Source organism: Dendrobium catenatum, unplaced genomic scaffold (assembly GCF_001605985.2).
Source record: "Dendrobium catenatum unplaced genomic scaffold, ASM160598v2 fragScaff_scaffold_466, whole genome shotgun sequence".
NCBI classification, from domain to species: Eukaryota; Viridiplantae; Streptophyta; class Magnoliopsida; order Asparagales; family Orchidaceae; genus Dendrobium; species Dendrobium catenatum.
In genome coordinates, this window is record NW_021318928.1 from 347273 (window position 1) to 360703 (window position 13431).

General features: G+C 32.2%; 2 protein-coding genes across 3 annotated transcripts in view; one reads left to right on the forward strand and one right to left on the reverse strand.

Annotated features, from left to right (window-relative positions):
- The first annotated feature begins 162 nt into the window (after positions 1-162).
- LOC110103430 (vesicle-fusing ATPase) lies at positions 163-6332 on the forward strand. The gene is made up of 9 exons (XM_028694382.1): positions 163-192; positions 670-1065; positions 2366-2536; positions 2942-3093; positions 3191-3299; positions 3727-3826; positions 3920-3938; positions 4637-4748; positions 6046-6332. The coding sequence occupies exons 1-8, from the start codon at positions 163-165 to the stop codon at positions 4647-4649; spliced, it is 990 nt and encodes a 329-aa protein (XP_028550215.1). The 3' UTR covers positions 4650-4748; positions 6046-6332.
- A 3914-nt stretch (positions 6333-10246) lies between these two features.
- Positions 10247-13431, reverse strand: part of LOC110094604 (vesicle-fusing ATPase-like) — a 14410-nt gene continuing 11225 nt past the window's right edge. For both annotated transcript variants that reach the window (XM_028694390.1, XM_028694389.1), the window contains exon 10: positions 10247-10830. In XM_028694390.1, coding sequence (XP_028550223.1) covers positions 10732-10830 — 99 coding nt within the window. In that variant the 3' untranslated portion in view covers positions 10247-10731. The remainder of the gene's footprint in view (positions 10831-13431) is intronic.

Below are 13431 nucleotides of genomic sequence, written 5' to 3' on the forward strand. Positions count from 1 at the left end.
CATCTATCTGTAGAACTAAAAAAAGCTACAATAACAACAGGCTGACCTTATGGTGACCTCGAGAATTTTTAGTAAATTCTATTTTTGAAGATTGTTGATAGATTTGGAGCATTTTTTGTAGTGTATGGAGGTAAGAAAAAGCTCTATATATTGATCAAAGAGATGGCCGACTTCCAGCAACTCAACTTTCAGGTATTATTGGCTGTTGAGAGAACAATTATTATGTCCTCCGACTGGATGCAGAGAAGCATCCGGTCAATTGAACCAAATAAAAATCCGTGTTGAGATGCAATTCAGGTCCTCTGCTTATTTACTGTAACAAAATGACTTTGTTGAGGGCTCGTTCTCACTATTTGTAGGGCGACGGAGTGTAAAGGTGTCTAATTTTTATGTTATCCTAATGAGCTTTAATATTAAAATCTTTAATTTTGAAATTTAAAAAAAATATTAAAATTAATTTTAACAAAATTCATCCAAAGAAAATTCCTTCATTTGTTGCCAATTTACACACTAATTTGACGGGGTTCCTTAAGCTATGCCTTGAATATAAATAAGGAAATCATATTTGTTGATTTTCGCTTTATTAATCCAAACGGTATATATTTTCATATAATATATTTTAAAAAGGATAAAAAAATTTACACCCATGCCCACTCACCTCTTGTACAGTCCTTCCAGCTGCATTCTAACCGTCCAGTCCAGGTGTCAAGCATCCCAGAAAAATCTCTGATCAATCCCAGCCATCCGTTTTGGCTGCAAACGCTGAATAGGGTGATAGGGGAGGGACTCATTGATTCGAAGCGATCTCTCATTCCATACACTCTCGAGAGCTACGGGCTTTTCGTTTTGAAATCCTACAACTCTCTTTCTACTCTCCTGATCCCCTCCCGATGTTTGGTTGCTGCTAACGGCAAGATCAAGGCTAAACCGAAGCTTGGATCGTCCCATTTGTTGGAGCTCGCGCTAGAAGCTTCATCTGAAATCAGAGTCTTCTGGAGAACAACACGGGGACAATCCAAATATTCAACCGTGCTTAAATCATCCAAATCCGTTGATTATATTGCGGTAAAATCTAAACCCTAGGTATTTATCTAGGTTCTTATTCAGGATTCTAAATAGTGCATCAAATGGTTTAAAAACACCTCCCCACTACTCCTTAGACTCTAATAAAACTTTGTTCAAAGTTTTAAACTGCTTGGTTGAGTATTTTGTGAAAACAAAAATAAAAAAGATGTTTCTAGGGTTTCGGGTGGCTGAAGGTTGAAGACGAGCCCGTGACTGTTCGATCCATTATATTTGGATTGAACGGTCATGATCTTATTGTATTATAATCCAGTTCAGGCACTCGAAACCGCGGTTTAACCAGATCTTTGTCCGGCTAGAACCAGCCGGTCCGCTCAGACTGCGCGATCGATCTTGACCGATGAATCGTTCTGGTAGGGATCAATCCCGCAGGTTTGATCCTGATCGTTGGATCCACGGCATGTTAGATCTGACTGTTTCATCTAATGCGTTCGTTTCGAAACGCGGGGATAGGTGCTATGGCTCTTGCACAACATCTTCATAAGAAGTTTAGTAATCAGGATAGGCAATCTTATTCCTTTCTATTATGTTCATATATATATATATATATATATAAGTCCTGAAATTTAGTAATTAGGTTAGTATTTTTTTTTTTTGAAATAATCCGTCTAACAAAAATTTTGAACTTAGAATACAAAGAAATTTTTAAATTCATAAATTTTCCCTATGAATGTTATGATTAACTCATCATACTTTTAAAAAATAATCATCATATTAGAAATCAGCAGAGACAACTCTTTATTCTTTGACACATTTTTCTTGAGCAATCACCTAAGATGACCCATAACACTTTTGGAATGAACAATTGTACTGTTTGGGAGAACTTAATGCTTTTAAAAAGATTGATCTTTGCTACAATCTACTTCCAACTTCGTCCATCTATGCTCCCTTGTTTACACTCATTTTGTAGCACTTTACCTCGACGTTTACCTCATTGAACTTCTCATTTTCATTTTCAAGATCTGATATTCTAGAATATCAAGCTCTTAAGACTAAAATTGTTATACTTGTTTCTAATATCACTCTCTTATTTCTTCAACTTTTAATGCCATTTTGCATCATAATATGTCAAATTATTATTATAAAAAATTATCTCAGCTTCAACATTTGAAATGTAAACATTTTGATAAAAGTATGAGTTAACGTAAAACTAAAGAACATATAAATAATTTTTCATACTTCAGGGATATGCTATTATCAAGTATGTTTTCTTTTGATTTTATTATAAAGATGAGGTTTTATTTCTTACTGCTTTACAAATTGAAGCAATTGTGGAATGCAGGTTATGACAACTGGACAAAGTGTATTATTTAAATTTCTAGGAACCGAGTACATCTTTTCTGTTAACCAAGCTTGGGTAGAGGAACAAGAAACATCAGATGCTATTGAAAGAGGGATAGCTACCAATGACACATATATAGTATTTGTAGTTGCCTCAAGCTCACTGATAAAGGTTTTATATTTGTATTTCTCTCTATGACTTATTTGTTCAATTTGAGAAAAATGTAAAAATTGTCCATAGAATATTTATTTTGGGTCATCTTTATCACAAACTATAAATGTGTTCAATTTAAACCCTCGATTCCTCAAACATGATCCAAAATAGTCTATCTAAAAGTTTATTTTATATTAGATTTGATGAGTCTGGAAACTAGTTTGGACATATATTTGAGAGTAAGACAATCCCCTCTAAATAGTTCATGGACCATTTTGGCTATTTATGCAATTTCTTATACTTTTTTATGATATTTTCTTATTATTTTTCTTAGCATATTTTGGCTATTTATACAATTTCTTAGAAAATGACAATTTGTTGCAATTATATTTAACACAGCTTCCTTTATGGATTCTCATGCAGATCATTAATCAACGTGAAGCTGTAAGTAGTATTTTATGGCAGACAGGCTTTAATCTCCAGAAGTTTGGAATAGGAGGACTTGGTGAAGAATTTGCTCAAATCTTTCGCAGAGCATTTGCTTCTCGTCTTTTCCCTCCCCATGTTATAAATAAGTCTGTGATTCAAATGCAGCCACTTGAATGCATAATCTTGGTATTCTCATGTGTATTTTGAAAGTCACTCACTCTTTCTTATTGTTTTACATGACAGATTGGGCATCAAGCATGTGAAGGGCATGTTGCTTTATGGGCCTCCGGGTACTGGAAAAACACTTATGGCTCGACATATTGGAAAATTGCTTAGTGGAAGGGAACCAAAGGTATGCCTTAACTGAACAATTAAGTAGTATATATATATATATATATAGAGTACTTGTGAAGTTTTGTCGCTACAGCTTCAACATCATAGTTTTTTCTTCTTAATTTGATCAATCTAATTGTGCAAGGAAAATGAATCCTAGTTCGAGTACCAAATTAGTATTAAGGTGTTGTTTTTTCTTCATTAGTGCTTGGTTTTATAGTTCATGCAGGCTAAAGAAGCTAAATTTATCTATGGTCAGTAGTTTCATCAATTTTCCTTTAATGCCTTTAGCTTCTAGCCTTCTACTTATTGTTAATGCTCTATTCACTTAATGCTACTCGTTCCTTTAGTTTTGTTGGGAGTCCAGAGTTTAAGCTTTTTATTATGTTTTATATGTAGGTTGATATAATGTTAATAATAAATCATGTCTATTTTTAAATGTTTAGATTGTTAGTGGACCTGAAGTATTGAACAAATACAGTGGACAAACAGAGAAAAATGTGAGAGATTTATTTGTCCATGCAGAACAGGAACAAAGGGCACGAGGTAAAGGACTAACATTTTAATACTATAGATGAATTCGATGGCAATGATATTGTCTATTATATAATTGTTTCTTCTCATTTGATTTGCATTCAGGTGATCAAAGTGACTTACATGTCATCATATTTGATGAAATTTTTTCTCTAAAACTTTATACTTTGACAGTGGTAAGATAACAATAGCAGCAATCATTGGTATTGATAGTGATTTTTCATATGTCAAAATTGTAAGTTTATTTTGCTGTATAACACCTTAGAAGTTTTCTAGATTATCAGCCAACTAATTTTATCACATGTCTCAGCTACGTCGATGAGAGGTCTAAGCGAGAGTGGTAAATTTGTAGAAATTGTTAAGGTTTGTTTACTTTCAACGTTATGAAGTTAGAAATCAGTTTAAGAGCTGGTTAGTTTTCTAATATTAGTATTATTTCTTAAGTGGATGAGTGTCTTCACTCCTATTATTATTTCTGCTCAAGTTGTTTGCCAAGTTTTTTAAATTCAAGATTTTAAATGGTTAATGATAGGAGTGAAGCCACTCATCCACTTAAGAAATAATACTAGGATTAGAAAATTAACAAGCTTTTAAACTGATTTCTAACTTCATAACGTTGAAAGTAAATAAACTTTAACAATTTCTGCACATTTACCACTCTCGCTTAGACCTCTCATTGATGTAGCAGAGACCTGTGATAAAATTAGTTGGCTGATAATATAGAAAACTTCTAAGGTGTTATACATCAAAATAAACTTACAATTTTGACATATGAAAAATTACTATCAATACCAATTATTGCTGCTATTGTTGTCTTACCACTGTCAAAGTATAAAATTTTAGGAAAAAAATTCAACAAAGAACTATCATTGCAAATTAGGACGCTTATACCTTCCCTGAGGGCCCTCCAAGAGACAAGAAAATAGCTGGCCACGTTTGTTCTCTTTAACTTTCTTTACAAGAAGCATGGTTCTTTCATATACGTGCTTATGTCTTTCGCCACAGTCAATCATTCCATTAAATCTGTAACATGTTTCAATTCATAGATTAGTGCTGATCATTAAGAACATAAAATATATATCTTACTATTAGAGAGTTACACATGACAATATTGTAAATGGAGGTGCTTTCATGTGCTACACAAAAATGCACCACTTTAAAAAAAATCTTAACAAATAATCAAAAAAATATATTTTTCAAAATTTTTTGGACTTCATATAAGTAAAAGGCTTACACAAAACATCTAAAAACTGGAAAAAATTAAGGCTACGTATAAAGAAAATATAATATAGGCGTATAATATATATGAAGCAGCCCATCATCTCAAAGACCATGCATATAAGTGCATTACATAGAATTCGGACAACCAATTTATGTACCTTACAAACAAAGTTCTACCCTAATTTGCTATGATATTGTAGATGAGTGAAACCAAAGATTGGTGTATACATGACTTCTTAATATATTGAAATAGGTTTACTCATTCCTAGTAAGTCTTACTTTTAATGGAATTTGGTGAAACTTATGAACTGTATACTCGTACATGAGATACGCACATGCATATACTAATATATACGATATGTTATCAAATCCATGTAAGCTAACTTATACTCAGAAAGCTCTTATATATTTCACATAAGGCAAGGCATGACTTTTTAAAAGAAAAACTATCATGAACAAAATAATAGTTCATTGAGCATAATATAATTTTCCATCTAAAAGTAAAAAATGTTACAAAAATAGTGATACCTGCATGGTTGAAGATCATCAGTGGAAGCACCAAATGAATGGATAATTTCATGAAACTATTCAAAAGGTCATTCATAGTAACTTTTATATTTTCTTCATGCAGTGCTTTAATGCGATCATCCTTGCTTAATTGCCTATTCAAGGCAAATGAAACTGCCTTTTTGACAATACCTTCTAGCTCTGCTCCGCTAAAATTCTTTATGAGTGGAACTGCGTGTTCAAGATTAAAAGAGGATAAAAAAGTCAGCAAACCTTCCTTTTTAATAATAAAATAGCCTATTTGCAAAAAAAATTGTTCCAAAATAATAATCTAAATTCATCCAATACAATGTCTAAGAAAACAAATAGAAAAGAATGAAATTATACTAGCCATCTAGAGTTATCATGCATATATAATTTTATTGTTGCATATTGAACTTTGATGCCTTCACTATTTTATATTAAGGATAAAGGAAAATTTTTTTTGTTAATTTTTTTTACAGGGAAAGAATATGCTTGTTATTGGAACTACAAGTGAGGTCGAATTTCTAGGGTCTATTGGATTTTGCAACGCCTTTTCTGTTTCTTATCATGTCCCAGCATTGGCTAAGGCAGATGTCATAAAGGTATTTTTTTCTTACAAAGTTGTGGAGCTAAATTAGATTGGCTAATTTTGCATTTTATCAACGCTGCATAATCGTTTCTTTGTTATTTAAATATCATTATTGTGGACAAATTTTTGTACTTGTGCCTAGTTAGAATAATAGTTATTTTAACTTTTTTAACCCCATATCAACTCTTTTTGATGATGTTAGGAATGCTTATTAAGGGTAATGTTGTTAACAACTTGTTCTAGATGTGAATTTGATCGTGGTTTAAGTGGTGATTTAGAGCCATTTGTGACAATTTTGATGGAAGTCATGCCTAGATATAGACATGCTAAATCTAATATCGATTTGAGTTCGGCATGACTTGCTTGCTTATTATTCAAGCTGAGCCCAATATGAGTAGAAAATAATAATCCTTTTTTACTAAATCTTTTAAGCGAAATTTGTTTTCTTCCATACACAAAAATGCATTAATATATGTTTTAGATAGATAGTAATGTATAAGTTTAAATGCATACATGCATTGGTACAAATATAGCATAAGGCTATAGATGCATTTAGACTTGCATGCATGTAAATTTTGATGGAATCTTGAACTAGCATGATTCGGTCTACACCGAACTCAATTCAAGCTCTATCCGAGCTGTTATTAACTAAATCATATTAATACAAGATCCATCTGAGCAAAAAATCTGATACTATTTTCTAGTGACACCTCATATTTGGATCAAATGTATTTCTTGCAATTTTTTTTATGTTTTTATATTAATCAATAATTTAACAAGTTTAAATGAGCAAGCAATTAAAAAAAATGGATTTAGTAACCAACTATTTGATACTAATTAAATAAACATTAATTAATAAGGCTAATAAAATAGTCACATAGAAGCTTTTTTGCAATCGGATAGCTTTAATAAATATCAATAAACTTGTTCTTTGAAATAGAGAAGTAAGATGGTATTGTATTAAATAGATTCACTAATAATACATTAATTAATTTGGAAAAAAAATCTTAAAACCAAACATAAATATTTATTTGAATAAGAAGCATTTCTTGGGAAACAATCTTACACTAGCTCCTAAAAATAACTACATCACTTAGATCTCAAGAAGTGGGGAAGTTGATTTGCTATAATTGAGAAAGTCATTAAGAAATTGTATGCTTCAAATTCTATAATGTAATGTAATGGATTAGCTTCAATAAAATATAAGCTTTCTTCTATAAAATCTACTTCTTTTAAACAAATTTTTTAGTTATAATTATATATTTGTTGCATGATAGAATATTTATTACAGTGAAAATTCTCCGTTTTAGTGCGCACAAAGATCTACACATGCATAAATAAGAGAAGCTCATATGAAACACAGAGTTTTATGTGAAAAGGGCTAGTTAAGATAATCCAATCTATATGTGAAGGTTATAAAAGTATGCTCTTCTCTAATTAGAAACGATGGTATTACAAAATAGGATTTGTTGGCTCAACCTATTGTGAGTATAGTGGTAAGTATTGGAGAAATAGCAAAGGGGTGGCAAAGGTATCATTCTAGGCTTTTAAACTCTGTCGTCAATGTTGTTTGATGGTGGGCTATAGCGATTATGAGGCTATCGTCGAGTAGTAGTAAACATTAGTGTTGTGAGATAGCAGCTACGCGATGACAGTCATGCGATGTCAATTGGGCAACATAATTAATTATGTAATGATGAAATAATAATTATGTAATGATGTAATTTATGACTTAAAAAATAAAATAAAATTCATACCAAGTAAATCATTCATAATTTTAATTTACTTTATTATTTAACACAACATTAGTTCACATATAAGTTTATATATTTAATATAAATGATTGTTAATTTATGTTGTATGCTTAGATATGATATATATATATATATATATATATATTATAAATAATATAATATTCTTATATAAATTCATGTACAAATTGCTTCTATAAATTTATGTTAGTTTATTTATAATAAAAATATATTAAATTTTAGTTTTTCATGTTATTCAATTAAATAAATAAAAAATTAGATATATAAAAATTAAATAAAATTAACTATCTAAGTAACTATTATTTACATTATTAAAATTTATTTAAAAATATGTGTTAAAATATATAGTGTATGTGTTGTGAATTTGATAACTTCATCTTGGTTATTTAGCCTCATATTACTTGGAAACTACGTAGTAATATTATTTATATAATGTTTTGTTCACATGAGTGAAGAAGTCATATAGCATAGTGGCCAGTGGGTCATATAAAAAAATTTAATTGGAGTTTATTTGATAAATGACTTATAAAAATTAAATGGTAATTTTAAAATTAAATATATTCAATGTAAATTAATTTATTAGTTAAAAATTGTATATTAAATTTATTTAATTATATAAATGAGATAGCAAATAAACTGGCTAATCTTTTAGAAAACAGTTTGCTAGTTCAACAATCAAAATGCCGGTTCGGTTCTGCGAAATAGGTTCTAAAAGCAGATCGATCCGCCAGTTCTCAGTTCATTCAAGTGGTCCAATCCAATTTTTGAAATCATGATTATTTCCCAACTTTCTTGGTCAAGCTCTCGAATTTCCTTTTTATTGAGTTATTACTTTATTTCTTTTTATTCTTATTCTTTTTCTTATTCATATATAACTTGTAATAATTGCATTATTATTTTTAACCAATTTTTCAATTTTATCATAGTGAAGATTTCCAAACGGTTGAAGCTCCCATTTTCTTTCGAGATTCTATTAATTATGGTCATGATAACTTTCACAATTCCTCCATCAATATTTGTTACTACATAAAGTGTAATGTCTACTTTTGTATGATTCATGGTTTGAGATGAAAGCAAGTGCGCAAGCTATTTATTTTAAATTGAGGGTTGAGGTTTTAGAGATAAATATGATGTCAATTTCAAGGAGAGAGAAGCATGTGCTTAATATATTTTGTCATGAAATTAAAGTGAGAGTAATGCAAGTTGTAGGATTCAATGCTCTTATTGTTCTCAACTACCTTCAAGCATTTTACCTTATAGGATTAAGACGGTGTGCTCATAGATTGATTGCTCACACGTCAATTGTAGGCAAACTGAGAAGGATGAGAATAGAACATGTGCTCACCTCTAGCAAGTGAACACTCATATGAGTTATGATATTGGTATACTCTCGCTTAAGCAAGAGACCTTGAGCGACTAAGGTGGCTGAAAGTGGCAAAACTCAAAAAGTTTGAAGTGAGAGGGAGAATTGTGGAAATAAAAATTGTAATTTGGGAAATCCTCCTGTTGCAAGACCCTTTGGTGCTAAAAGAGTGGTCAACGTCCTGTAAGTGCCTCTTCAATTGCCGCTCATGGCTCCCCTCTCTTGATTCTTTGATTTTCCATAAGTTGTGCCAACTCCATGGCCTCTCCCAAGTCACGAGGCCTCATGACCTTCACCGCAGGTCTTATCTCTGATTTGAACCCCTTCATGAAGTTCCCCTCTAATGCAATCTATCCCTCAACAATGATGGTTTGTTTGTTTATTTTTTTGTTTGTCTATTATAGAAAAAGGAGAAAATTAAAGCTACATATAAAGAAAATATAATATAGGCGTGTAGTTTATCCCTAATAAAGCTACTTATTGGATGTTGTTTGGCATATAACTGTTTTACTGTTTTATAAAACAATTTTTTAATATAAAAAAATTTACTAAAAAGTTATTTTAAAAATCAATAAAAAAACTATGCTTAAAAAGATAAAAGTTAATAATATTCTCCTTGATACAGATTAGGAGTTAAAAGTAGGAATCTAATTTGCTTAATCCTCTGAATCTTAATCAATTATTTAATTATATTAACACCACATTAACTAAAATAAATTTATTATAAGTACATGTATAGCACAGCAATGATATTTTTCTTACTCAGATACACAAATAAAAAACATTTTATCCAAATTGTAACAAGGCTTTCTTAGAAACCCCTTGTTTCTGAAACTCCACATTGTAAGCAGCAGCACCATTAAACGCTTTAAGACGAGAAATGTGAAATACTTACTGATAATTATGTTTTTTTCAGTATATCCGTGAATATAACTTCAGCTTGTTCTCTTCAACAGAAAAACAGTGAAGATTCTTGGTTGCAAGTAGCTTACAGAAATTTTTTTTTTGGACATTTAAGTCATTTAAGACAAACTCATACATACAACGCATACACAAAGACTCGAACCCAAGACCTCTTAGTTGGAAGCATAAGCTCTCAACCAACAGGTCAAGTTGAGTTATGTAGCTTACAGAATTCCAAAGAAAGAATTTGTGATGGCAGAGTTTAGCTGGGATCCAGCGAAGTTCAGAACAACCATGTCCACATTGTCTCCAGGAAGAAACAAGAACTCGCCACCTTCCTGCTTTTCAAACCCACAAATCTCCAGAAATTCGATACCGCCATGGAGACTTCCAACTCTATCATATTAAAGAACAGTTGGAAAGAAGAAAGATAGTTTGATTGATAATGGCTCCAGTAGTAAGAACAATAATTATTTTAAACTTGTTAATCTAGTGTTGATTGAGTTCCCTTTGTTACCTGAAACGTTGTGTTATTTAGTCAGATCTTCCTGAATTTTTCCGCATTAGGATTCCTTGCGACATTGCCTACATAAGTCAGGAGAGTTTGGAATGCTCTCTTCACCTTAGCATCCTCCTCCTGCCAAGCATTGAAATAGGAATAACACGAGGGGAAAGGCAGTCTTTAAAACCCAAAAACAAGTACTGTAAAAGGTAATTAGCTATAATTCATCAAAAAGCACAGCAAAAATTGAAGTTCTCTGCTTCTTTTATCAGATCAATCAGGATTACAATCAACTCAATCATTGGAGCTTCCCCCCTAAAATATTGGGACCCTTGTTGAAAAATGAATATAACACTTGATAATTCATTGCATGCAAAATGTCCACTATGGTGAGAAATACTAAGTAATTCCTTGCATGCAACAGAAAATATTTTCCATTATTTCATGCAAGCATAAGTCATGCAAAAAATGATGGAAATGAACCCATCAGAGATTTGCCCATTAGAGCACATGCTGTCACAGCATAGAGGATATCCTATTTCTATGCGTCCCAATTGGTTCCAAACTCCAGAGTGAAAAGGTTTTTAAAACAAATACAGGAATGAACTTTAAAATTAATAGCAGAATAAGTTTATGAGAGTAAAACATACAAAAGCCAGCAAAGTTAAAGATCACAAATTGCATTGCATGTTGGTTTGCTCCGGATAGACCAAGTAAAATTAGAATTCACGCACTTTCCAGGTGCTCAGAGATTCATTGCTCCAGTTATTATGCAGCATAAAAGTAATATAAATCAGTCTAGAACACGGTAAATGATTTCTATCATCTGGTACAGCTAGATATACCCTTCATTACATGCCTTTCAAAAATCTCAGTCTAGCATACACAGCAGTCTTGATAGTGTTAAAGATGCGAACAACTGAAATAAGTTGCTTTATAGCTCTGTGCACTAAGCTATACTTTCGAATGTCTCTGATCCCTATATGACTAAAACCAGTCAGCCAAATCGTTGTTGGTATGATATATCTTAGTAGTTATGACTTGGCCTATAGCAGCAAATGAAATAAATATTTAATAAATTACTGGTGGCTCAGCTCGATTAGAACTCATTTATGACCATTTGTTTAACTAATTGAATAAACTTGAGCACTTGTATAAATACCCGGTTATTAAATGAACAAGTGCTTGTTTGAATAGTTTATGATCGTGAACAAGCTCAAAAGAACTTATTTTCCCGCATAACCACATCATTTTCTCACCTGTTTAAAAATTTTGTTAAAGAATCTCCCAAGGCCACTCTTTATACTTAGATCCAGGTTATTTAGATGCTAAAAAATAGACTGTTTATTAAAATATAGTGCTGTAGCAACAAACTCATGTCGTGGTAGGGCCATGCAGAATGATTTGGATTTATGCTTGTTGATGGGAATTGCACTTAATTGAAGTCACGGAACTTACAGCTTATTAAATTAACCACAACTTTTAAGCTCAGCTTGATGAGATATAAACAAGCTGCTCGAGCTCAAATCAAACTCGAACTGACTTATCATAAATGAGCTCGAGCCTGAACACTACTGCAAAAGCTCAACTCTATTCGAGAACCAATAAGAGGCTGGCGGTGGAGAGAGGGAAGGGAGAGGGAAATAAAACTGAAATTCAATTTCAGTTTTAGTGTAATGGGGAAGAATTTATTTGAAATCAAATTAAGATTTCAAATTAGGGAGGAGAAATTAATTTCCTCCTTAATGGGAGCAAAAAATAAAGTGGGGGGGGGGGGCTAGGGAGAGAGAGAGATTTGGGGAGAGAGGAAAGGGGTTTCCAACTTGGTTTGATGACATGGAAAGGGAATTAAAAACTCCAAATTAGATTAATTTAAAATTGATTTAATCATGAAAACTTTCCTGATTTGGATTTCCAAATGAGGAAATACTTCAAAATCTGAATTTCAAATTTCAAATTTCAAATTTGAACTTGGTGGAGAGAGAGATTGGTCGAGTGGGAAGGGTCGTCGGCAAGGTGGGCGGTCGGTGGTTGCGAGCTTGGCCGGTGGCGGGAATCCCAAGTGAGGCCGGCGGCAAGGGCTATGAAAAATTTTATGTAAAACTCTCTTGTGGGTGGGAGAGAGGTAAATGGAAGAAAAGGAATGCTAGGGTTAGCAATTGCTTAGAGAACTCACTAAGAGATCTCAAAGGGAAGAACTCACTAAGAGATCTTCATGCACTCACATAGAGAACATAAGAAAATTTTCAATTCAAATCCAATAACATGCATACAATTGCGCAGATGCCATATAAATAGCCGAAAGTGAAAGAAGAAAAAAAACAATGCCCTTCAAGCTTACATAAGCGAGCTCAAAATGCTGCCAGGGGTGGACTAGGAAGGAAAACATAAAATACAATCATAAAAATAAAATGCATATAAATCAGAAGTAGAGGCTCTGAATCGTCGCTGTCAATCTGCGTCTCCGGTGATGGTACACGTGTCGAAATCTGATGTCCCCATCAAAAAGAAACCTCAAATCATGAATGGGTCTGGCCAAACATATGAATATAAAACTAAATTTCTAAAAATAAAAGAGCTATAATACTGTGTTACTTTTTGCATAAAAGAAAAAAAATGGATGGTTTTACCGTGTGATTTTGCTTGAGAGAACGCAGACAGTCTCTCATTTGCTCCAACTTTGTTACAGGCTTGATTGGCAATGCACTCTGAAAGCCAGTTTAAAGAAACATAATA